This window comes from Sander vitreus, chromosome 2, assembly GCF_031162955.1.
Source record: "Sander vitreus isolate 19-12246 chromosome 2, sanVit1, whole genome shotgun sequence".
NCBI classification, from domain to species: Eukaryota; Metazoa; Chordata; class Actinopteri; order Perciformes; family Percidae; genus Sander; species Sander vitreus.
Window position 1 is genome coordinate 2,275,355 of NC_135856.1, and position 25,871 is coordinate 2,301,225.

The 25,871-nt window shown below is 43.4% G+C and overlaps 2 protein-coding genes across 5 annotated transcripts in view; one reads left to right on the forward strand and one right to left on the reverse strand.

Moving 5' to 3' along the window:
* The window catches only part of kif16ba (kinesin family member 16Ba), a 59,759-nt gene extending 42,231 nt beyond the window's left edge, over positions 1 to 17,528 (reverse strand). For 2 of the 4 annotated variants that reach the window (XM_078272632.1, XM_078272622.1), the window contains exons 1-7: positions 17,157 to 17,525; positions 14,149 to 14,218; positions 13,088 to 13,201; positions 10,304 to 10,420; positions 5,662 to 5,759; positions 4,788 to 4,897; positions 1,861 to 2,003 (exon numbers count right to left, since the gene is read on the reverse strand). In XM_078272632.1, the coding sequence (XP_078128758.1) occupies positions 1,861 to 2,003; positions 4,788 to 4,897; positions 5,662 to 5,759; positions 10,304 to 10,420; positions 13,088 to 13,201; positions 14,149 to 14,218; positions 17,157 to 17,203 (699 nt within the window). In that variant the 5' untranslated portion in view covers positions 17,204 to 17,525. Of the gene's footprint in view, positions 1 to 1,860; positions 2,004 to 4,787; positions 4,898 to 5,661; positions 5,760 to 10,303; positions 10,421 to 13,087; positions 13,202 to 14,148; positions 14,219 to 17,156 lie in introns of all 4 variants that reach the window. The other 2 variants (XM_078272614.1, XM_078272604.1) reach the window with 1 other exon arrangement.
* Positions 17,529 to 18,687: 1,159 nt separating this feature from the next.
* snrpb2 (small nuclear ribonucleoprotein polypeptide B2) lies at positions 18,688 to 24,894 on the forward strand. The gene is made up of 7 exons (XM_078272771.1): positions 18,688 to 18,764; positions 19,684 to 19,755; positions 20,213 to 20,385; positions 21,879 to 22,016; positions 23,737 to 23,772; positions 24,222 to 24,310; positions 24,502 to 24,894. Exons 2-7 carry the CDS (start codon positions 19,692 to 19,694, stop codon positions 24,659 to 24,661), a joined length of 660 nt encoding a protein of 219 aa, XP_078128897.1. The 5' UTR covers positions 18,688 to 18,764; positions 19,684 to 19,691; the 3' UTR covers positions 24,662 to 24,894.
* Positions 24,895 to 25,871: the final 977 nt, after the last annotated feature.

Sequence of the window (25,871 nt, forward strand, 5' to 3'; positions counted from 1 at the left end):
ATCCTGTGAATTAACGTTCATTTCATATTTTACACAGAGGGATTAGGGCACATAATCAGCAGCTCATCTACATTTCCTCCACATCTTTCACCATATATGGTTATTTACTGTGAACTACAGCGGTGTTTCTCAAATGGGGGGTACGTGTACCCCTAGGGGTACTTTGGAGTACTGGAGGGGGTACGTCATGCATAATTCCATGAAAATTATACTATACTAATACACTAATTTACATGGATTTTAAACATTTGAAGGAGCATTTGAGCGTCTTTCAGTTACAAAGTTGTTGTTTAGTCAATCAGACAGTGGCGGTGCAGCGCTGTAATGTACCTCTTTATACAGGCTTTGTTTGTTTTTTACCCTCTACCAAAAAAGCACGTTGGGGGGTCCTTGGCTCAGAGAATATTTCCCAGGGGGTACATTACTGAAAACAGTTTGAGATATGATGAAATCTGCACAAAACTCATCCTCCACACATCCTAAATCTGTTTGTTTTTGGTGAAAATCTGGAACACAAATAGCGGACAGAGACGGAGAGCGAGAGCTATTTGTCTGAGTTTTGCTGAGTGTTGAAAAGATGCAATAATGGCTTGTTGCTTACCGTGAAAAATCGTGTGAATGTATGTTCATTTCATATATTTGTTTACAATTACACGGAGGGATTCTGGCACATAATCAGCAGCTCGTGGACATTTCCTCCACGTTGTTCACCGCAGAGGTTTATTGTCTGTAAACGACGGTGATCGCCGTCTTCTTCAGCAGGTGTAGTGATATGTGGAGACTGCATGAAAATCATCGTACACTGATCTATACAGCGTTTCCTCCATGTTGATTTTGTAATGGCGGCCCACCATGGCAACATTTCTGCCAACACGGTATCAGAAATAGGGCTGTACAAAAAATGTAGTCGTGGTTGCCTTTTAAATGATCCTGCCGACATAATGTTTGTCAGTTTAACTCCACATGCCGAATGGTCGCTTTCTTCTGAGTCGACTATTAAACGAACAGCTCCACCAAAAACGGCACAGCGGTGGGTCCGTTCTAAGTGATAGAGAGAGAGAGAGAGATAGAGATAGAGAGAGAGCGATAGAGAGAGCGATAGAGAGCGAGAGAGATAGAGATAGAGAGATAGAGAGAGAGAGAGAGAGAGAGAGAGAGAGAGAGAGAGAGAGATAGAGAGAGAGGGAGAGACAGATAGAGAGACAGATAGAGAGATAGAGAGAGAGATAGAGAGACAGATAGATAGAGAGATAGATAGAGAGACAGACAGAGAGATAGAGAGAGCGAGCGATAGAGAGAGAGAGCGAGAGAGAGAGAGCGAGCGATACAGAGAGCGAGCGATAGAGAGAGAGAGAGCGAGAGATAGAGAGAGCGAGAGAGAGAGAGAGAGATAGAGAGAGAGAGATAGAGAGAGAGCGCGATAGAGAGAGAGAGCGATAGAGAGAGCGAGCGATAGAGAGAGCGAGCGATAGAGAGAGAGACAGAGAGAGAGCGAGACAGAGAGAGACAGAGAGAGCAATAGAGAGAGAGAGCAATAGAGAGAGAGAGAGAGAGAGAGAGATCGATCAAATCAGCCGGAGGTTAGAACGCCAACACAGAGACAGAAGAAGGGGACGGGACATCCGGCCGAAATGAGTGAAATCCGGCGGAATTTCTGTGGGCAACAGAGCAATCCCTAAAGTGGAACGTCGAGGATATATAGACTAGCTGTTCTGTGATGAGACCAGAATTAACGGTCACAACACAGAACACTTCACCGTAAAGTCAAAGCACGTTTTGTTTCGTTTTTAAGGGACTCATTCAAAACCAACCCTGTGGAGAAACGATCTACTTTCTGAAGTGAGTAACTAGTTTTCCGACCTGTGTGAAGTTAATGGTGAAGATGGCGTGCGAGCGGCTGCTGACGTCGTTCATGCCGGTGCTGGCGGTGGTGCGGTTGATGTTTCCCGCCTCCATCAGCTCTTCCACGTCGCTGTAGTTCTGCACCAGGTGTTTTGACAGATCTGAGATGGAAGGGGGGGGTCGGGGGGTTACATGAAGTCATGAACAAAACCACTGAGAAAACACATCAACTGGCTACGTACTCGCCAGAAACTTAAAGATTACTACGCAACTACAAGACCATAATACAAAAGATTTCTTGACAACACCACAGCACTTTGCAAAAAAGTGCCAGAGAAGACTGTATCTGCTGAGGAGACTCAGGTCTTTTGGGGTGCAGGGGGCACTCCTGAGGACTTTCTATGACTCTGTGGTGGCATCAGCCATTCTCTATGGAGCGGTCTGCTGGGGCAGTGGCATTGCAGAGGCAGACTGGACAGGCTGATGCCCCCATGACGCTGTGGAGGTGGTGAGGAGTTAGAGAGGGCCCGATACCATGTTTTGCTTCCCGATACCGATTCTGATACCTGAACTTGTGTATCGGCCGATACAGAGTACTGATCTGATACCAGTGGGTCATACGTTTTATTATGTTATAACAGCTGTATACTACTATCCCTGTATGGATGATATGATGTATAACAGCTGTATACTACTATCCCTGTATGGATGATATGATGTATAACAGCTGTATACTACTATCTCTGTATGGATGATATGATGTATAACAGCTGTATACTACTATCTCTGTATGGATGATATGATGTATAACAGCTGTATACTACTATCCCTGTATAGATGATATGATGTATAACAGCTGTATACTACTATCCCTGTATGGATGATATGATGTATAACAGCTGTATACTACTATCCCTGTATGGATGATATGATGTATAACAGCTGTATACTACTATCTCTGTATAGATGATATGATGTATAACAGCTGTATACTACTATCTCTGTATGGATGATATGATGTATAACAGCTGTATACTACTATCCCTGTATGGATGATATGATGTATAACAGCTGTATACTACTATCTCTGTATGGATGATATGATGTATAACAGCTGTATACTACTATCTCTGTATGGATGATATGATGTATAACAGCTGTATACTACTATCCCTGTATAGATGATATGATGTATAACAGCTGTATACTACTATCTCTGTATGGATGATATGATGTATAACAGCTGTATACTACTATCCCTGTATAGATGATATGATGTATAACAGCTGTATACTACTATCCCTGTATAGATGATATGATGTATAACAGCTGTATACTACTATCCCTGTATGGATGATATGATGTATAACAGCTGTATACTACTATCCCTGTATGGATGATATGATGTATAACAGCTGTATACTACTATCCCTGTATGGATGATATGATGTATAACAGCTGTATACTACTATCTCTGTATGGATGATATGATGTATAACAGCTGTATACTACTATCTCTGTATAGATGATATGATGTATAACAGCTGTATACTACTATCCCTGTATAGATGATATGATGTATAACAGCTGTATGCTACTATCCCTGTATGGATGATATGATGTATAACAGCTGTATACTACTATCCCTGTATGGATGATATGATGTATAACAGCTGTATACTACTATCCCTGTATGGATGATATGATGTATAACAGCTGTATACTACTATCCCTGTATGGATGATATGATGTATAACAGCTGTATACTACTATCCCTGTATGGATGATATGATGTATAACAGCTGTATACTACTATCCCTGTATGGATGATATGATGTATAACAGCTGTATACTACTATCCCTGTATGGATGATATGATGTATAACAGCTGTATACTACTATCCCTGTATGGATGATATGATGTATAACAGCTGTATACTACTATCCCTGTATGGATGATATGATGTATAACAGCTGTATACTACTATCCCTGTATAGATGATATGATGTATAACAGCTGTATACTACTATCCCTGTATGGATGATATGATGTATAACAGCTGTATACTACTATCCCTGTATAGATGATATGATGTATAACAGCTGTATACTACTATCCCTGTATAGTGGATATGATTTCTATCTTTGTTGTCGGTCTGGCTCAGGTTAAACTCTTTGTGATTTGAACGCAAATTTCGGTTCCTCATTTCGGTTCTGACTGAAATATTTCCCCTCTGTCGCTCAGGACTTTTCTGCCGAGTGGCGCACGTGCACGCACGCGGTGTGAAGCGCGTGTCCGCGCTATTCTCCGACATGCACTCTTCAATCACTGCTGATAGACGGCCTTTTGTACACGCTCCGAAACGGACCTAAAAATATCACCCTCTCTCTGTAGTCTACCGTTAGCTAGCTATCGTTGATGTAGGCTACTCTTAAAACGCCATATTTTCCCTCTGGGCTCCCCAAAACGGACGTAAAAGCACATTCACTGCACGTTATCGCTAGTAATCATATTACACTTGCTCTGCTAGTCTATCGTTCAGGACAAGACCCTGTAGCCTGGTGGCGGGGGAGGCGGGACAGCCTCCCCAAATTGTCTGCCCTTTCGACTTCCTCCCTGTGTGTCCAGCCCTCTGGGACACCATCTGAGAGAGGTTTCTCCTGTGCAGGACATCCAATAAGTCAGGAGAGGTGTCCTATCTCGCCAGAGAAGCTAATATGGTCATTTTTTTGCAAAAGAACTGCTGAAGTTTGAAGCTGGTTGGCATACCAGCACTGGCCAGTTTTGATTATTTGGGGGGGGGTTGTGACCCTCCTGTAAATTAAACCTATGCATAAACCTATACATACACACCTAAACCAAACTCCTACAGGTAAGTTAACTAAACTAACACCAGCATTATCCAGGACCTTCTTGGCTCTGGAGTTTAACTCTGCAGTCTCACCTTCTACGTACGGTCCGTCCTTTGGGTGCTCCCTGACTCTCAGGTTGTAGGTCTGAGTGGATTTCCTCCTCAGCAGGTCTCTCACCCGCTCGTTGTAGATCTCCAGGTAGCTGAAGGCAAAAACCAGGAGACAACATGATGTTGTTCCAATCCAAAACTTAGTGCTCTGTACGTCAGGTTTGTCCTTTGACAATGTGAGTTTCTTTTTTTAAAGTTGGAAACTAAATACGTTTCTTCCTGATTCAAGTAAAGCTTCTAACTGTTCTCTGTCACGGCTCCATGTGAAGAGCGAGAAGAAAGACGAAGGATGCCGTTCCTGAAAAAGCTAAAACATACACTTACGTACATGCAGGGGGAAAAAAGCAACAGATGTTAATGTTAAGAACATGGCTGTATTTACAGCCAGATTAAAATGTTATTTATAAAGATGCTTCTTGCGAGCTACAGCACCTGTCTGTTAAAGGTGCAGCAGGTAAGACTTATAAAACTACCTGTCTGTCATATCTGCCGAAACTGACCCTATGTTCCAGTAGAACTACATGAAGCTGGTCTCCTCTGGCTCCACCTACAGCCTGTTCAGATGCACCAATCAGGGCCAGTGGGGGTGTCTAACTGTTCAGATGCACCAATCAGGGCCAGGGGGGGTGTCTAACTGCGTGTCAATCACTGCTCATGCACACGCATTCATTCTCCCTGGTGGGGGGAGGGGCTTAGGAGACCGTTTTGGGCTTTAGCGGAAAGGGGGGAGGGACTGAGAAGTTGTTTGGCTAAGTCCTGGATCTTCACAATCCTACCTGCGGCACCTTTAATTTGAAACGTCCCAGCTTCTCTTCTGCCTGTAAAGTAAGCAGTGAAGGTTGAAATCTCTGCTCACCTGACTTCTGTACGGAACGAAGCTTCATCCCATCGACTCGCCGCCGAGATCCGACTGAACAAACTTTCACAGAACCTCGGGATCAGACCGGCATCTCCCTAAAACAGTAACACATACACACAGAGACAGACAGAGACAGACAGACAGAGACAGACACAGACAGACATAGAGAGAGAGAGAGAGACACACACACACACACACAGAGACAGACACACAGAGACAGACACACACACACATAGAGACAGACACACACAGAGACAGACACACACACACATAGAGACAGACACACACACACACACACACAGAGAGAGAGAGAGAGAGAGAGAGAGAGAGAGAGAGAGACACACACAGAGGGTAGACTGTAGTTAGACTTCAACATCAATCAATCAACCTTTAAACCAGAGAGATGTTGAAACAGACATGTTGAGTATGGTTCCTCCAAACGCTCTTGGACTACGTTTTCCACCTGCCCTATTGCTTCATTTTACTTTATTTCTAGTTGCCAACACAGCCAATACAACCCTGAATCACAGAGGTGCAGATTCACACGACTAATACTATCACACAACCTCTGCGTTTTGTACCAAATATGGTTTCAGGTGGATTTCTTACTTTTTGGCAGATTCACACGCGATTAAGATCACAGGCGACCTCCGTAATTAATTTCAAAATGACTAGACATCCCCAGGCGATACGAGTCCCGTGCAAATGGGGCTTTACGTCACCGCAAACTCAGCTTTCAAAAGCCATCAAAGACGTTAATAGAAAGCTATCCATCCATCCATCCATCTTCGTCCGCTTATCCGGTATCGGGTCGCGGGGGTAAAAGAAAGAACAAGAACAAGATCCAGGGTACAAGCGGCCGAGATGGGTTTCCTCAGGAGGGTGGCTGGCGTCTCCCTTAGAGATAGGGTGAGAAGCTCAGTTATCCGTGAGGAGCTCGGAGTAGAGCCGCTGCTCCTTCACGTCGAGAGGAGCCAGTTGAGGTTGTTCGGGCATCTGGTAAGGATGCCCCCTGGGTGCCTCCCTAGGGACGTGTTCCAGGCACGTCCAGCTGGGAGGAGGCCTCGGGGGAGACCCAGGACTAGGTGGAGGGACGTCCAGCTGGGAGGAGGCCTCGGGGAAGACCCAGGACTAGGTGGAGGGATGTCCAGCTGGGAGGAGGCCTCGGGGAAGACCCAGGACTAGGTGGAGGCACGTCCAGCTGGGAGGAGGCCTCGGGGAAGACCCAGGACTAGGTGGAGGGACGTCCAGCTGGGAGGAGGCCTCGGGGAAGACCCAGGACTAGGTGGAGGGATGTCCAGCTGGGAGGAGGCCTCGGGGAAGACCCAGGACTAGGTGGAGGGATTATATCTCCAACCTGGCCTGGGAACACCTCGGGATCCCCCAGTCGGAGCTGGTTAATGTGGCTCGGGAAAGGGAAGTTTGGGGTCCCCTGCTGGAGCTGCTGCCCCCGCGACCCCCTGTTTTTGTCATATACGCGACACTCATCATGCTGATCTAAAGCCTTCTCTACAGACCTTACCATGTCACGCCATCTTACTATTTCTCTCAATGTTTAGGGAGTAGAATAAACATTTTTAATACATAAACATATGTTTGCTGTCTGTGACAGCGGTGTGCCTTAAATAATCTTGGCTGTAGTTTAAAATGTATCAGCGTCCTTTTGAATGAAATCAAACTGATTACACGTCTGTTAGGCCGTTTTCACACCTATAGTTTGTTTGCTTTGGTCCGAATCAGTTGATGAGTTTGTAAACTCCAAGCGTACTAAAATGCGTCATTACATAATCACGCAAGAATGTTCACTCCTCTTATTGGTCGGATGTGTCTGGGGGGGCGGGAGCAAGAAAGTAAACACAGGAATAAGGTCCTGTGTTCTGGTCTAGTGGTCAAACCAGCTCATTTCATTTAAATGATCAGACATTGTTTTGCGAGCGAGGTTACTACGTCTACTCTGCTCAGCGAGACTTCGCTCTGCTCGGACGGCGTCTGTCTCCAACTTTAGCGTCGGCTGGTTTGACCACGGGGATGCGAGTGACGGACGGCGAGCTTGACTTCTGTCCATTTCTGTGAGAGAAACATTGAAGCTGCTACAGTTTGCTGCTTTGCCACATCGCAGATTGCTGAACACACCTGACTACAGGAGACATCAGCTCAGACTGCTGAACACACCTGACTACAGGAGACATCAGCTCAGACTGCTGAACACACCTGACTACAGGAGACATCAGCTCAGACTGCTGAACACACCTGACTACAGGAGACACCAGCTCAGACTGCTGAACACACCTGACTACAGGAGACATCAGCTCAGACTGCTGAACACACCTGACTACAGGAGACATCAGCTCAGACTGCTGAACACACCTGACTACAGGAGACATCAGCTCAGACTGCTGAACACACCTGACTACAGGAGACATCAGCTCAGACTCAGGAGTATATACAGGTCGTGCGGTTCGAGGTCGGATCACGTTCTCACCACAAACAAACCGCTCCAGAGTTGGACTGATAGCGTACCGAGACCACTTCATCAAGCAGGTCTCGGTACGCTTGTTTGGTCCGCTTTTGGTGCGCACCCGAGTGCGACTGCTGCGTTCTCACCCGCCCAAACGAACCGCGCCAGTGGGGCAAACCAACTCTAGTGCGATGCAAGCGAACTAAACGAGGTGTGAAAGCGCCCCTAGTCAGACAATAACCCATTCACACTTAAATGGGTTGGACAGCTACCTGATAACAAAAAGTCTCAGTGCAGGTGTCTGTCCTTTCCGTCTGGAGTCTGGAGTCTGCCTCAGCAGGAACAGACAGATCTCAACCTTTGACACTTCAAATGTATCAGCTGTCCTCAATTTCTTTTGGATATTTGGAGAGGTGGGGGGATACATTTTTTTAAATAAAAAAAAAACTAAACTAAAAAAAACATGGTGGTATTTTATGGGCTGATTCTAGTGTTTTAGACACAAAACACTAGAAATATGACTATATCAAATACAAAAATAAACAATGTTTGTTTGAACAAACATGACATTTGTTGACAATACGAAAAATATAGACTATCATCAGCTTTATCTTTGAACTAAGTGAGTAACAATTTAAATACTAAACCGTCTAAAAGACTTTAGTGTTCAGGGTCTTGGAAACTTGGACACATGATGTCATCTCTGCGACTGTAAATGACGTACTTTTGCACATTTCTGCGTTTCTTCCTTGTCACATGTATGACTGGAAATGTAATATATTTTGGGACAAAACAAGCAGTTTGAAGACATCACCATAGACTGTGTGAATGTCTTTTTTTTTAATTTTTTATTTCACAGACCTAAAGATGAACTGATTCCCAGAGGGGAAGGAGACCTGCTGTGCGTCATGCTTTAATCCCAGCGATGTAAACGGAGTTGAGCCAGCCTGGAGCCTTCACTGAGTAACTCCACCACAGCTGAGCAGACAGATCAATCATTTGGTCTGTGAATCTTATCTCTCTGGCCCAGTTTCCACCTGGTTTTAAAATCCCATCTGAGTGATCCAATCACAAGTGGACAGCTCTAGGTACGGGTGGGCCTACCTGGCAGCAGAATGGGTCTCCAAATGCGGCCTCAGTGCTCACTTACGATCGCATCTCACTTCCCCGCTCTATATGCAAATGAATGTATAGGCCTACATCATTTCTGTCTGCATAAAGGCTGTGTTGTATCTGTGCGTGTATAGCCGTGTGTGCGTGTGCATGTGTGTGTGTGTGTGGGGTAGGTTTGTTCGTTATGTCACCTGCGCACCTGTGTGCTAATCAGAGGTTAGAAAGGGAATCACAGGTGAGGGGGATGGAGGAATAAGGATCTGGGAAGCCACACAGTTTTTCAACCTCAGCTGTGTGCGAGTGATGTTTTTTAGATCCCGTCTGCTCGTTGTTGACCTTTCACAGTCAGTCTTTCTGTAGGCGTTTAGGAATGCATTTATAAAATAAAAAGGACTAACGTCATTATTTGCACCAGCAAGCGCTGGAAATGGTTTCAAATTCCCTCCAGTGGCATTTCTTTGTGGTCAGATTGCCACTACAGGCTGGTTGTGTGTGCTTGTAAAGTCAGTTGTTCCTCTCACATTAATCAAGTGAAAAATGAAAGAGTGGTGCACGCGGTCCGTCTGTGTGCCGACATAAGAATGACTGGCGCAGGGCCCGTTCATGTGAGAAAGACGTTTCAAAAAGGCTGTGTTCAGCTCTCGGTACATTTGTAGCTTCTCCCTGAATCTCTGTGGTTTGAAGGTTAGCTTCTCTATTCATATCCGCTTATTGTTAGGTTTCATGTCCGCTTTTAGGAGTCGTGTTACGTGCTGAATGGAAACAAAAAGTTAAAGAAACGGGAAAAGTATGAAGGGAAATATCCCAGTTTAATGTGTTTTACTGTTGATTTGTTTCACCGTTTTTTTTTTTACTTCAATAAATGCAACATCCTTCCAAAAGTCAACGAGTAATGGTGTAATAATCCAATAATCGAGCAGCCCTAACTTAGCGCCGTCTACCCGTGATCCAATCAGTCAGATTGGATTTTAAGACCAGGCGGAAACCAGGGTATCTGTCTGTAAAAGTCTTTCTGGATAACAGAGTCTGAAATGTAAATGTGAAATGTGTCAAAGAGTTTTGTCTCACCGGATTCCCCATCATGGTGTAGGACTTCCCAGAGCCGGTCTGACCGTAGGCGAAGACGCAGGCGTTGTAACCCTCAAACGCCGCCTTCAGCACATCCACGCCCAAATCTTTAAAAACCTGCAAAAAATAAAGAGGTTTTCATTTCTGCTGAGACATCTTTAAAGCTCCATTGTGTAAGAAGTTCTCCCTTCTAGCGGTGAAATTGTATAGGACAACAAACTGAATATTACTTCCTAGCCCTTCCTCCTACGGTGGCCGAACCCAAAATGATCTCTTAGTATCTCCATCGTTTACACGCAGCTGTTCTAGCTGCTCCAATATTAACTTTGGTCTTGGTCTCTTTTACGCTTCCCTGGCGAGTAATCTCCCCCTGGCATTCGTCACAGTGCCACTGAGTGTAAGAGGGCGAAAGGCGGAGGCATATCCCTCTTTGGTTAATGTATTATAAAGATGGAGGTATGTCCCTCTTTGGTTAATGTATTATAAAGATGGAGGTATGTCCCTCTTTGGTTAATGTATTATAAAGATGGAGGTATGTCCCTCTTTGGTTAATGTATTATAAAGATGGAGGTATGTCCCTCTTTGGTTAATGTATTATAAAGGTGGAGGTATGTCCCTCTTTGGTTAATGTATTATAAAGGTGGAGGTATGTCCCTCTTTGGTTAATGTATTATAAAGATGGAGGTATGTCCCTCTTTGGTTAATGTATTATAAAGGTGGAGGTATGTCCCTCTTTGGTTAATGTATTATAAAGGTGGAGGTATGTCCCTCTTTGGTTAATGTATTATAAAGATGGAGGTATGTCCCTCTTTGGTTAATGTATTATAAAAGATGGAGGTATGTCCCTCTTTGGTTAATGTATTATAAAAGATGGAGGTATGTCCCTCTTTGGTTAATGTATTATAAAGATGGAGGTATGTCCCTCTTTGGTTAATGTATTATAAAGATGGAGGTATGTATTCTGAATGTCAGATTCTACGTACGAGAATACTTTGATTAGTTGGTGGAAGTAATTACACATGAATAAGCACATATTTGTTGCTAAGAATCAACTCAAAACATTACACAGTGTAGGTTTAAGGCTTCTGCTGACGCGTGTTAACTGGTGCATGATATTGCAAAACCTTTTACTACAAGGTGTGTTTGTTGTAATGTGATATCAGTTCATGACGAGCTTGAGTCATGTTAAGAGAGTCCTGAGTCAACACACCGAGTCTATCAGCAACAAGCTGCTTAGACCGAGAACAAGAGTTTGATCGATCCGTCGCCCTCTGAACCCAAATACAACCCTTTGTTACCAATAATCCTCCAAAAACAACAAGAGATTTGATAAGAAAGATTGTATGCCATGTAACGCAGCAGCAGGCTACCGCTAAGCTAACGTTGCCCTGTGTCTGTACCTGAAAGCTACCAGCCGGAAAAGCTACGCTGTGTCTGTTGCTTTTTTCGCAAGCTGTGAAACACCAATCTACGGTCAGTTGTCATCAGAGGACGCTCTCAAAACCAAACTGCCGATACGCTCCCTGACAGTCATATAGACAGATATATATAGACACTTTATGATCCATTTCGGTGTAAAAGGGCCGCACACACCTCACGTAAAACATAGAAATAGAAGACTGGCCCGTTTTTACGCTTGTAGAGCGGATGTCCGGAGCAGACGCACCACTACGCTGCTCTCTGTCCGCTGTCGCCAGCCCGTTACGTTAAAATGAACTGAACTTTAAAGGCAAGGAACGAGAAGCCAATTGCCTGTATGTGTGAAATTTTGGAATATATGGCATAATTATGTCATTCAGTGGGGGAGACGTCTTCAACAGCCAATAGAGGGGTCATCTTGTAAAGTCGGCTACAAACTATAGAAATAGAACCATCCATAATCCATTTCATTTGTTACAAGCTGTTAACTGGTCAAAATGGCAGATGGACGTGCGTCTGCGAGCATGTACGGTGGAGCGAGCTAGAGAGTGACTGAAGAGAGGGAGCGCCTCGGACAAAGCCGTGAATCGGAGAAATAAAACGTGTTTTCGCCGATTCATCACTAGAAAAGTAACCGTAGCAAGCATCACACTATCACCAACGTTCTCAACATTCATATGTAGACGCAACAAATGATACGTCCAGCTACAAAAAGCCTGGAAGTCGGAAGTTAGGACGGAAGTGCAGAAACATCTAGCTAGCTCATGTAGTCCTTACCTAGCTACTGAGCACGTAGTCCTTTACCCAGCTACTGAGCTACTGAGCATGTAGTCCCTACCTAGCTACTGAGCACGTAGTCCCTTTACTCTAGCTACTGAGCTACTGAGCATGTAGTCCTTACTCAGCTACTGAGCATGTAGTCCTTACCTAGCTACTGAGCATGTAGTCCTTACCTAGCTACTGAGCGTGTAGTCCTTACCTAGCTACTGAGCGTGTAGTCCTTACCTAGCTACTGAGCGTGTAGTCCTTACCTAGCTACTGAGCGTGTAGTCCTTACCTAGCTACTGAGCATGTAGTCCTTACCTAGCTACTGAGCATGTGCGACTGCCAACAAAGATGTTCCAGCAGTGAGAGGTCTCACTCTGTAGCTAAAACAGAGACCTGAACACAGGGTGAAAAGAGGAGCTGCAGCAATGAGCAGTACAACTAAAATATGGTGTTTTTCTGAAAATTAAACCATGTAAACCTATTCTGGTACAACCTCTAAATACAGTTATGAACCTGAAAATGAGCAGAATATGGGCTCTTTAAATCTACTAATTAAAACGTGCAGAGCAAATAAAAACAGCTGTGACCAGCGTTTACCTTTTCCTGGGAGACGAACGTGGAGCTCTTGCAGTCAGTGGAGTCGTAGGAGAAGTCGTACGTAAAGGTTTTGGTTCGCTCTCTCGTCAGATCACCTGCGATGCCTTCGGGGGTCTTTGGAGAACACAAAATGTAGAGACACAACTTCAAGCTACGAGGTGTTATGGTGCGTTCACACCAAGGCGTTTCATGCGCAATCGGCGGTGCGATTCCATACAAAGGCAAAGCAAAGACGCGCAGTGCGAATGGAGGCGAGGACATGAAATTGGCTTCATTCACGCCACGAAGTTAAAATATTTGAACTCCAGCGAGAAATTTGCGAGTAGATGCATCGCAAAAGCTAAATCAGTGTTAAGAAAGGAGTTTTCTTTGGGGAAAGTGAGCAGGGAAGTTTGACTAGCTGGTACGTTCTGAAAATGATATGTACGTTGTTGTGTTTATGGAGCAGCTCCAATGTTAGCAGAGCCCTGATAGAACCAAACTCCATCCAGAAAACAAGCATTTTAAAAGTTGTTTGCGTGTCATCTAGCCGACAGACCTGATAAAAAATGAATTCAGACTTTTTACAAATCGGCATCAGGATGTTGTTATTTCGGCATACTTTATCAGTTTATTACAATTTTAAAAAACGGCACAATCTATACTTCAAGTCGCGCTGGAAGTGGCAGATATCAGACGTAACGTTTCCTTCCTGGAGAAGGCAGTTAACATTAGGGAGCTTTTTGCTCCACCAGGTGATGTTATAATTAATATATTGGACTTCCCGAAGTATCTGTGACTTCCACACCAGGTACTAAAGCAGCAATAGTGGGTATTCTGGCCATATGATGACGGAAATAAATGTTGTTGGTGCCTACAGCTGCACACCGACGGGTATGCGAGTAACGCAATTAAAACACAAATGATCAAAATATGATCCCGCGATCAAACTCACCCGAATGGCATGACACGAATATTTTATTTTTGCCTTGGTGTGAACAAGCCATTAGGAGGATCTTATTTAGCCTGAGTTACATCTGACGTGAAGGTTTTCTTTCATCTGGAAAAGAGAGAAGAAGTACCTTGAGGTTGGTGATGGAGGTTTTCGTCCCTTCCATCTTGATGATGCATTTTGCGGTCAAGTCCTTCTCCCTGTAAAAGAGCAACGACTTTTATGATACGGCTGCAACTATCGATTATTTTCAGAGTCGATTCATCCGTGGATTATTTTTCTGGATGAACGAATTAGTTGTTTGGTCTCTAAAATGTCAGAAAACTGTGAAAAATGTCGATCACACGCAGACACACTAGTATCTGTTAACTTAAAGTCACCCACGTTTAGCAGCTTTTTCCACGTTGACAATTAATTCAGTGTACCACTTAAAAAAACTGTTTTACCATCAATCTAAAAAACATTTGACACATAGGACTTAGGGGTGGGGGGGGGGAAAACAATCGATACAGCATAGTATCGCAATATTTTCCGTGGCAATACTGTATCGATACACAGACGCCAAGTATGGATCTTTTATTATATATGTGTTGGTCAGTCTGTCTGCTTGACAATCCCATTTTGGAGCAATACAATTGAAATGAGACTGAAGTGAAACAGAGAATATATCTTTTTAGATAAAACAGATGTTGACAAAGTTTACTTTTGGGGACATCATTAGAAATTGGGAAAAATTTGAAGTTGGAAATGGATGTTTAAAATCTCAATAATATTATATTGTGATGATATCGTACCGTGAGACCTCTGGTGATTCCCACCCCTAATAGGACTAGGTTAAAATAATGGGATTCTCTAAAAATCGATGGGTTTAGTAGTAGTAGTAGTAGTAGTAGATAACATTATTGTCCCTGTGGGGCAGTAGGGTTTGCAAGGCACTTCATGACAAGACATCAGACATATGACACAAACAAATAGTCCCTACATCAGACACCGACAGACATAACATGAAGAACATGCATCACGCACTACAATACACTATACACCCTTGGGTATGACCAGGCAAGCTGGACATCTGGCTTATTTTGACGGATTTAAGGCTTTTATAGCTTGTGGTACAAGAGATAATTTGGATAAAAAGCAGTATAAAAAAACAACATTTGGAGCATTTTGTTATTGACATTAAAAACAAGCAGTTTCTTTAAAAGGTACATTCTTTGCGGTGTGCAAAAGATCAGTCCATGAGTCACATTTTAGCTTGTTGTCCAGTACAATGCCATGGTATTTGTAGTTTGTAACAACCTGAATTAGGTGATCTCATATTGATTTTTCAAAACCCTGAATTTGATCTTTTAATATCTGCCTTTTTAACCATACATGTGGTTAACCTGGTACATTATAATAAATAAGTATCTGAGGGTCGCTTCTTGCTACAATTTACAGCAGAAGTTCTCTGATCTTTTTATATCCAAGCTAAACCGGTATTGTAACTAAAATGTCCCTAACGTTATGGATATCAAAAATGTTTAAGAGACACAACACGACTACAAAGAGACACAACACGACTACAAAGAGACCCAAAAACCCACAAAGAGACAACACGACTACAAAGAGACACAACACGACTACAAAGAGACACAACACGACTACAAAGAGACACAACACGACTACAAAGAGACACAACACGACTACAAAGAGACACAAAAACCCACAAAGAGACACAACACGACTACAAAGAGACACAAAACCCTACAAAGAGACACAACACGACTACAAAGAGACACAACACTACTACAAAGAGACACAACACTACTACACTACTACAAAGAGACACAACACTACTACAAAGAGACACAACACTACTACAAAGAGACACAAAAACCTACAAAGACACAACACGACTACAAAGAGACCCAAAAACCCAACACGACTACAAAGAGACACAACACGACTACAAAGAGACACAAAAACCCACAAAGAGACACAACACGACTACAAAGAGACACAACACGACTACAAAGAGACACAACACGACTACAAAGAGACACAACACTACTACAAAGAGACACAACACGACTACAAAGACACACAAAACCCACAATTGCCAGACCTTTTTTTTTTTTAATGCTTTTTCTTTCTCAGGCAAACACAACCAGACACAGATTTACTCTAAAGCATGTCTCAAACATAAGGCCCGCAGGCCAAACCCGGCCCCTTGCAGACTTTGATCTGACTCGCATTTCAATTTGGGTTCTCTATACATTTTGGCCCGCATGGTTTTTGTCCTTTACAGTTTTTTTGCCACTTTTTCTGACTTTTTTGGGGGGACTTTTCCAGCGTGTTTTGTCACTTTATTTTTTTTTAATCAATGATGGCAAATTACTGACTATTTTGAGGCTTTATGTCGACCAAATTGTAAGTGAGAAGACTATATGAGACATGCAGTAATACAGTTAAAGATATTTGACTTTTCTCCTAAATTAAAGCATGTCACTGAACTGTAGGATGTAACCCTGGATGTAATATTATTTTCCAGTGTGGCCGTAGTGAGTTTAACACTCCTGCTCTAAAGGGTCACAAGCCCAAGCACAAAAAATATTTTTTCTTTAACTACATTTTGATGATACATACTATATGTATGATATTATATATGCATCAATAACATTTAGGTGATGTTGGTTAAGGTTGATTAGGTTTTAAATGCAGGACTTTTAGTGGAGTATTTTACAGTGGGGTAATAGTACTTTTCCTGCAGTAAAAAAGGTATAAATACTTCTTCCACCACAGGTCAAGTCTCACCCTGGGACAGAGAATATGTTGTCATTCTGTGTTTAAAAACACAGAATGAACACCTGCTGTTGCTGCAGAAAACCACCACAGTGAAATTCCAAGGCATGAGGTTAAAATACTCACTTTAAATGGTATTACTTCACTATTATAACAAGCTTTAAAACGTTGTGGAAATTATTTTCCTGAGTCCATTCATGAATTTAAACACCCGTTATACTACCAACGGCTGACGTTCCATCTGTATGGAGCCTGTTAACCGTTAGCTACCTCAGTTAGCATTACAAAACTACCACATTCTCACAATATACTTTATAAAAAACGATGTCTGGCGCGTTATTGTCTTTAACTCACCGTCTGTTCATGGGTCTGACCCGGACAGCCACCCGAACCGATGCCATTGCACATGTCCGTCCAGTCCCCGGTTAGTTTGTTAGCTTCTAGTTTTGAGCGACGCTGATTTATATAGTATAGCTAGCTAACAGGCTAGCTAGTTAGCATGTAGGCGCTGCGGGATAAAGAGGGCAAAAGTCGACCAAGATAACCGACGGACTTAAACACAAAGTAGGCAGATAGTGAGGAGGAGAAGAAGGTCGCCGCCGTAGACAGTTGTTATCGTTGTCTGGTGACACAGTGCCGCCGTCCCGGTGTGAACCGGCTCACATCCATCGCCACTGTCAGGAGTCTGTTAGCCTGTTAGCTCGGTTGATAAAAACATTACAGCTGTACGGAAGCCAGGAGCAGACAAAGAGCACACATCTGATTATTGGAGTAAAAGGAGTATAAACATGGAAAAAAACTGTCTGGAAGAAATATTCAGATTTACGGCAGTGAAAGTACTAATACCACTGTGAAAACACTACGTTACAGTATAAATCCTGCATTTAAAATCAGTGGTGGAATGTAACTAAGTACATTTACTCCAGTACTGTACTTGTACAGTCCAAATGTTGAGGTACTTGTACTTTACTCGAGTCTTTTCTTTTCATGCCACTTTCTACTTCTACTCCGCTACATTTCAGAGAGAAATATTGTACTTTTTACTCCACTACATTCATCTGTTACAGCTTTAGTTACTAGTTACTTTAGTTACTAGTTACTTTAGTTACTAGTTACTTTAGTTACTTTAGTTACTAGTTGCTTTAGTTACTCCCCTACATTCATCTGTTACAGCTTTAGTTACTAGTTACTTTAGTTACTTTAGTTACTTTACACATTAAGATTACTGCCCACAAAACACATGTAGTTTATAACATCTGATGTTTTATTATAAATGAAACTGGCCAACAATATAACGACTACAAGTCCAGCTGAAATGATCAGACCATTAAACACACAACTGGTTGGATCCTTTACACTTTCTGCATTGAATACTTTAGCTTTTAATACTTTAAATACATGTTCAATGCAGGATTTTTACTTGTGACAGAGTATTAAGATAATATAAGATAAGATAGACTTCATTAATCCCACACTGGGGAAATTCCTGTGCTACAGCAGCTCAAAAGAAGAAGAAAAATACACACAAATACACATTAAGTAGACATAGGAGAAAAACATATACATAAAGTATAAGGAATAGAAAAAAATTGCATTAGTTATAATAATAATAGTAATAAAACAAACCTATTTACACAATAAACATCCTTATATAAACAGACAGTAGGCTATATAAACACAGATATACAGATGAGTAAGGTGCGGATGAATATTTTTTTTTTACAGTATTTGTACTTGTACTGAAGTAAGGGATTTGAATACTTCTTCCACCGCTGATTCAGACATATTAAGTAATCTTGAAGACATCACTTCTTTGAGGAGATCACTGATTTATCAGGTTGTGTAAACATGGGAACTGCGGCCTGTAGTTCCACCTCCCGGCCTGCTGGGGGCGGTAGAGGGTACGGCTCCTTAAAACAGAAACCGGCGCTTCCTGTTTTATATGAGCGGTGTGGAGAAGAGGTGAGTTTAATATTTACACAGCATACAGCTTTGTCTTTATAGTTATCCGTCTGTAGTTTTACAGGGGCGCTGGGGACAGATTATACACGCGTAAATAGTGTGTTTACAACAGATACCACTGCGTCACACTACTTAAAAACACAAGAAACAGTTAGCTAAGTAGCTAGTTAGCTAACGGCTAGGCTAGGCTAACGTTGTGAATGAGCCTGCGTTGAGCTAACGTCACGTATGCTAATATTAGCTTAAACTGAGCATTAAACCTCACCAAAACGTTAAACAAACTATTGAAATGGGACATGATAATGATAACATCGTTAGTGTTGCGCATTAGCTCCAGTTAGACGCTTCTTTGTGGGGATTTATGCCATAATAGCAGTTTTATTGAGGCTTTCTGGGCATAGTTCATATCCCATTCAACCTAGCTAGTAGCGTTAGCCGACCTGTTGGTAGTAAATAATAGGTAAGAGGTTTTTGTTCTTCAGTCTCGTCTACAAAACAAACCCAATGCTGGTTGACAGGAAGGGTTTATGGGGAATTAATTATGTACAATTGAATACATTATTAAGTAATAGTAGTAGGTTTTCTCTCTCTATTGTGTGTCTGATTGTACCTGAATACTGTATATATTTAGGATTTCTACATAAAAGATATTGCTTAACGTAGTATATTAGCCATTTAAAAACACCAAAGACAGTTTTTACATAATTGATCATCTTTATGAATAGATGTTATTTAGTTGTTTTTACATTTAGACAATACATCTCTGTTCAAGTTTTATTATTGAAGGAAGGAGAGAAGAAAAATCTCAATGTTACAGCAGATTCATATCTTTTGAACAGTTGTGTGTCGCTAAGCTTTAAAAACAAAAAAGGATTTCTGTAAATGAAGACGTTAACGTGCTCTCTTTCTGTTTGGTCAGACGCCACCATGGATATCCGACCAAATCACACCATTTACATCAACAATATAAATGATAAAGTCAAGAAAGAAGGTAAATGCATTTAATCACTGTGTGTGTGTGTGTGTGTGTGTGTGTGTTGTTTTACTATATTCGTGGGGTCCAAGAACCAGGGAGTCCAGTATACTTGTGGGGTCCAGACAGCCTTGTGGGGCCCAAAATGCTGGACCCCCCCAAGGTTAAAGGTCTGTTTGAGGGTTAAGACTTGGTTTTAGGATTAGGGTTAGAATGAGGTTCTGGTTAGGGTGATGGTAAGGGTTAAGGTTAGGCATTTAGTGGTGATGGTTAAGGTTAGGGTAAGGGGCTAGGGAATGCATTATGTCAATGACGGGTCCCCACAAAGATGGTGAAACGTGTGTGTGAACTAAAAAAGAAACCTTGTACTCAGTAGAGCTGTCAGTCTTCCTGTATAATACCAATCAGATTCCTCTGGTTCCAGCCTCTGTGATGTGTTAACGATATATTCTGCTTCTGGTCTTTCCTCTGGCAGAGTTGAAGCGCTCGCTCTACGCGCTCTTCTCTCAGTTCGGTCAGATAATCGACATCGTGGCCATGAAGACGGCGAAGATGAGGGGACAGGCCTTTGTTGTCTTTAAAGAGCTCGCCGGCGCCACCAACGCACTGAGGCAACTTCAGGGCTTCCCGTTCTACAACAAGCCCATGGTAGGAACACTGACGCTGCGTTTGTTTACCCCGTGTCACTACCCGCTGTGAGTTGCGCGCGTCACTTTGCGACAATAACCAGATTTTACGCAGATCTGTTTTGCTGTTAGCCACAGAATAATGAGATGGGTACATTACATAGCAGTTATTTATTTTATAGCGTAAAGCATCACATTTTCACGACATGATCCCTGATGTCAGTTCTAGATGAGAGGCTGAAGTAGCCTCCAAGAACCTGTTAACGAGAGACTTCTGTAACATCAATACAGTAAAAACGGACCTACGTAGGAAGGAAGGAAGGAAGGATACTAACGAGAGACTTCTGTAACATCAATACAGTAAAAACGGACCTACGTAGGAAGGAAGGAAGGATACTAACGAGAGACTTCTGTAACATCAATACAGTAAAAACGGACATACGTAGGAAGGAAGGAAGGATACTAACGAGAGACTTCTGTAACATCAATACAGTAAATACGGACCTACGTAGGAAGGAAGGAAGGATACTAACGAGAGACTTCTGTAACATCAATACAGTAAAAACGGACCTACGTAGGAAGGAAGGATACTAACGAGAGACTTCTGTAATGTCAAACAATAAAAATGGACCTACGTAACAGAGTTGGTTCACTGCTGGCTACAGTTAAATCTGAGCGTGTGCAACATCAGCATCACTCAGACTGAGTTTTCTTTTTAGTGGAACGCTGGCAGTATTTAACAGACATGTATAGTTTATTGACATGCATTTTGTGTCAATGGAAAAAGTGAAATGTCTGACTTTATTACTGCATGTAGCTTTTTGTTGTCATTTTTGTTGTATTTTCTGACGTTTTTGTGACTTAAAAAAAAGAAGAAATTGTAGCATTTACAGACAAAAGTCAGCAAGAAAGTTCCTTAGCAATCACAGAATCAAGCAACAACAATGCTGACGTGTTTCACAGCCAGAATACTACAACTCCCTCTGCTTTTGGGGGAGTTTCTGAGTCTCAAAGTCGGCAAATTTGCCAAATCACTGCTTTGAATGTCAGATCATTGCAGTTTAAGGCCCCGTTTACACGTACGCGGTTCTTTTGAAAAACGGAGACATCTCCCTTCGTTTGTGCCCTCCGTTTACACGCAAACGGAGAATTCGCCGCTGAAAACGAGTCTTTCTAAAAAGTCCGGCCAGAGTGGAGATTTTTGAGATTTTCGTTTGCACGTAAACGAAGACAAACGGAGGTCTAGGCAGCTTCTCGTTACACTGCCACCTACAGGTTGGTCATGCTCTTTACTGTGTGTGTGTGTGTGTGTGTGTGTGTGTGAACACTTTTCTGAAAACTGACAGCTGTGCATGATGTTACTTTTTGAAAACGGAGAGGTTGAAATGTCCGTTTATGAAAATAGCGGCCACGTGTAAACGTAGCATTAAAAACCACTTTCCCGTGTTTTTTGGTTTGGCACACAACGGGCCAAAAGAAGCAGAAACGTATATAACATGTCGCCATGTTTTCCAGAGGATACAGTACGCGAAGACTGACTCCGAGGTCATCGCCAAGGTGAAGGGCACGTACGGCGACAAGGAGAAGAAGAAGGACAAGAAGAAGAAAGCTCAGGAGGTGTCGGCAGTCAGCCTGATGAAGAAACCTGCAGCGGTGAGTCGGCACCGTTAAGTTTAGGTCTATGAAAGCTAACCAGCAGACGCTGCGGCTAGACGTGTCGCCATTCCCTGTCTCTTCATGCTTCTTAACGTCAGGTGGGAGAGAGATGAGGAAGGCTGTAGAGACGTCAGGTGGGAGAGATGAGGAAGGCTGTAGAGACGTCAGGTGGGAGAGATGAGGAAGACTGTAGAGACGTCAGGTGGGAGAGAGATGAGGAAGACTGTAGAGACGTCAGGTGGGAGAGATGAGGAAGGCTGTAGAGACGTCAGGTGGGAGAGATGAGGAAGGCTGTAGAGACGTCAGGTGGGAGAGATGAGGGAGACTGTAGAGACGTCAGGTGGGAGAGATGAGGGAGACTGTAGAGACGTCAGGTGGGAGAGATGAGGAAGACTGTAGAGACGTCAGGTGGGGAGAGATGAGGAAGACTGTAGAGATGTCAGGTGGGAGAGATGAGGAAGACTGTAGAGACGTCAGGTGGGAGAGAGATGAGGAAGACTGTAGAGACGTCAGGTGGGAGAGATGAGGAAGACTGTAGAGACGTCAGGTGGGAGAGAGATGAGGAAGGCTGTAGAGACGTCAGGTGGGAGAGATGAGGAAGACTGTAGAGACGTCAGGTGGGAGAGATGAGGAAGGCTGTAGAGACGTCCGGTGGGAGAGATGAGGAAGACTGTAGAGACGTCAGGTGGGAGAGAGATGAGGAAGGCTGTAGAGACGTCAGGTGGGAGAGATGAGGAAGGCTGTGGAGACGTCAGGTGGGAGAGATGAGGAAGACTAGAGATGTCAGGTGGGAGAGATGAGGAAGGCTGTGGAGACGTCAGGTGGGAGAGATGAGGAAGACTGTAGAGATGTCAGGTGGGAGAGATGAGGAAGACTGTAGAGATGTCAGGTGGGAGAGATGAGGAAGATTGTAGAGACGTCAGGTGGGAGAGAGATGAGGAAGACTGTAGAGACGTCAGGTGGGGGAGAGATGAGGAAGACTGTGGAGACGTCAGGTGGGAGAGATGAGGAAGGCTGTAGAGACGTCAGGTGGGAGAGATGATGAAGGCTGTAGAGACGTCAGGTGGGAGAGATGAGGGAGGCTGTAGAGACGTCAGGTGGGAGAGAGATGAGGAAGGCTGTAGAGACGTCAGGTGGGAGAGATGAGGAAGGCTGTAGAGACGTCCGGTGGGAGAGATGAGGAAGGCTGTAGAGACGTCAGGTGGGAGAGATGAGGAAGACTGTAGAGACGTCAGGTGGGAGAGATGAGGAAGACTAGAGACGTCAGGTGGGAGAGATGAGGAAGACTAGAGATGTCAGGTGGGAGAGATGAGGAAGGCTGCCTGGAGCTGGAGGATGCTCCAGCGTCGTGTATATAGTCTGGTGTGTGGGAACATTTTGTCACATCATGTTACCTATGATGACAGCAGAAATCAAACAATACATAGAACTGCCACTGTGTGCATGTATTGTGTACAACATGCATCCAATATGCTAATGTCAGCTACATATCATATGCTGAAGTATATTTCTGGAGTGTTAAAGATTAAAAGAAAAAATAACAAGAACCGAAAACTGTGATAACTGCCCCCCCCAGACAGTTTCAGTCTAGTAGATTCAAAGAAATTGGTCGTCCTACTAATCTGTTGTTGGTAATCTTCGTCCACGTGTTCTGTAAGCATGAAAGCGCCGCTTACGGTGATTTTTGACTGTGGTTGTTTGTGTTTGCTGTCTGCAGGGATCAGCGGCGCCTGTGAACTCTGCTGCCGTCCAGGTGAGACTGGACCAGGGTCCTGTTTCAATATTCATACAAAAAATAAAGTGGGTCATTTTTGGCCTAGTTTGTACTACAAATGTAAGAAAAGTAAGATTACAATCCTTCATCTGTATATAGAATACTTGAGATAGATAATCACCGTCGCTCTCTCACCCACTCTACCACACACACACACACACACACACACACTATAACTCACACTTTACTCTTCCTGTTCCTCAACCTCCAACTCTTACTCCTCTAACTCACTGAAGAGTCACATTACAACAGTAACATCTCCTCATGTTGTGTTGACACCTTTCACTCGTCTAAACTAAGCCAATAATTGGAGCCTTGTAGGAGTCTGCAGTTTGCGAGCAACTAAACGTAGCAGCGTCGATGTCTGTGTGCTGAGCTGATCAGATTTGTTGTGGCACTCTAACACGGGATCTCTGCTGTCCAATCAGGTGGTGGACAACCCACCGAACTACATCCTGTTCCTCAACAACCTGCCTGAAGAGACCAACGAGATGATGCTCTCCATGCTGTTCAACCAGTGAGTTCCCTGTCGTCTCTCTCTCTCTGTCTCTCTGTCTCTCTCTCTCTGTCTCTCTCTCTCTGTCTCTCTGTCTCTCTCTCTCTGTCTCTCTGTCTCTCTCTCTCTGTCTCTCTCTCGTAATTGAAGAGCTCTCTATAAATAAAGATTAGTGTTGACAGGGTTTCTTTGTTGTTGTTTGTCCTCTGCAGGTTTCCCGGGTTCAAAGAGGTGCGACTCGTCCCGGGGAAACACGACATCTCCTTCGTGGAGTTTGAGAGCGAGACGCAGGCGGGCGTGGCTAAAGACGCACTGCAAGGCTTCCGAATCACAGCGACCTGCGCCATGAAGATCACGTACGCCAAGAAGTAGTCCCCGAGGTCAGTCGCTGGACACACAGAGACTCTGAGGGGGAGGAAGGGGGACATGGTCCCTGGATTACCGTTGGGTTCCCACGTTGATTTTTGTAAATCATACAGAGCTGTTTTTGTTACTTTCTACTTTTTTTCTGTTTGTTTGGTCAAATTCAGTCCCGTCGTTCACGAGGTCGAGCAGATAATCTCTGGCCTACATCTTGTTTTGTAAAATAAAAGGCTTTTACATAACTGTTGCTCTTCATATGAGAGTTTTCCTCCTGATAACGGCAGCAGGTGTGTGTGTGTGTGTGTGTGTGTGTGTACTGTATGTGTATATGTGTATGTTTGTGCATGTGGTGTACTGTATGTGTATATGTGTGTGTGTGTGCATGTGGTGTACTGTATGTGTGTGTGTGTGTGTTTGTGCATGTGGTGTACTGTATGTGTGTGTGTGCATGTGGTGTACTGTATGTGTTTGTGCATATGTGTGTGTGTGTGTGTGTGTGATAAATATCCTGCTGTGATACACACACAACACATGTTAGTAGATTCATTCACTGTTACAAAGAAAGATCAGAGCCGGTGTTACACCGAAGTCTGTGACCCATCGAGATCGGTGCCCCCCCCCCTACCTGAACCAAATCCTTGTCTCTAACCTTAACCACGGAGGGGGGGCGCTACGCTTTTAACAGGAGGGACACAGATCACGACGGGTCACAGATTTCGGTGCAACACCGGCACTAACCGATACGGTGCCAAAGGCAAGATTTAAGCTGTTTTTTTTCAACGTTTTTCTTGCTTTTTTTCAGGGTGTTATTCCAGGATCAGACCTTTAGGGGGGGGCTATAACAACGAATATATGTATTTATTATTATAACAGAGGTAAAAGGCTAAATATTGAACATGTGAAAAAACTACAAAAGTCCCTTTATGGACTACCAGAATCAAATGAATGATAAATAAACCATAATGTCGTGTAAACAAACAAACACTCTAACATTGATTACAATATCCAACGGAAAATGATCTCAGAATGAAATGAGACAACGTGGTGTCAACATGAAACAGATCTTTCAGCCAGGGATCTTGACTTCACGGTGAAAACTAAATACTGTCACCTAGGAAACGCGTGGCACGCACGGCAGTAAGCATGATCGGTTTGGTACAGTAAAGGCCCGTCAGCTTCACCTTATATACACCTAACACTTACCAGCCCTGCCTGTAAT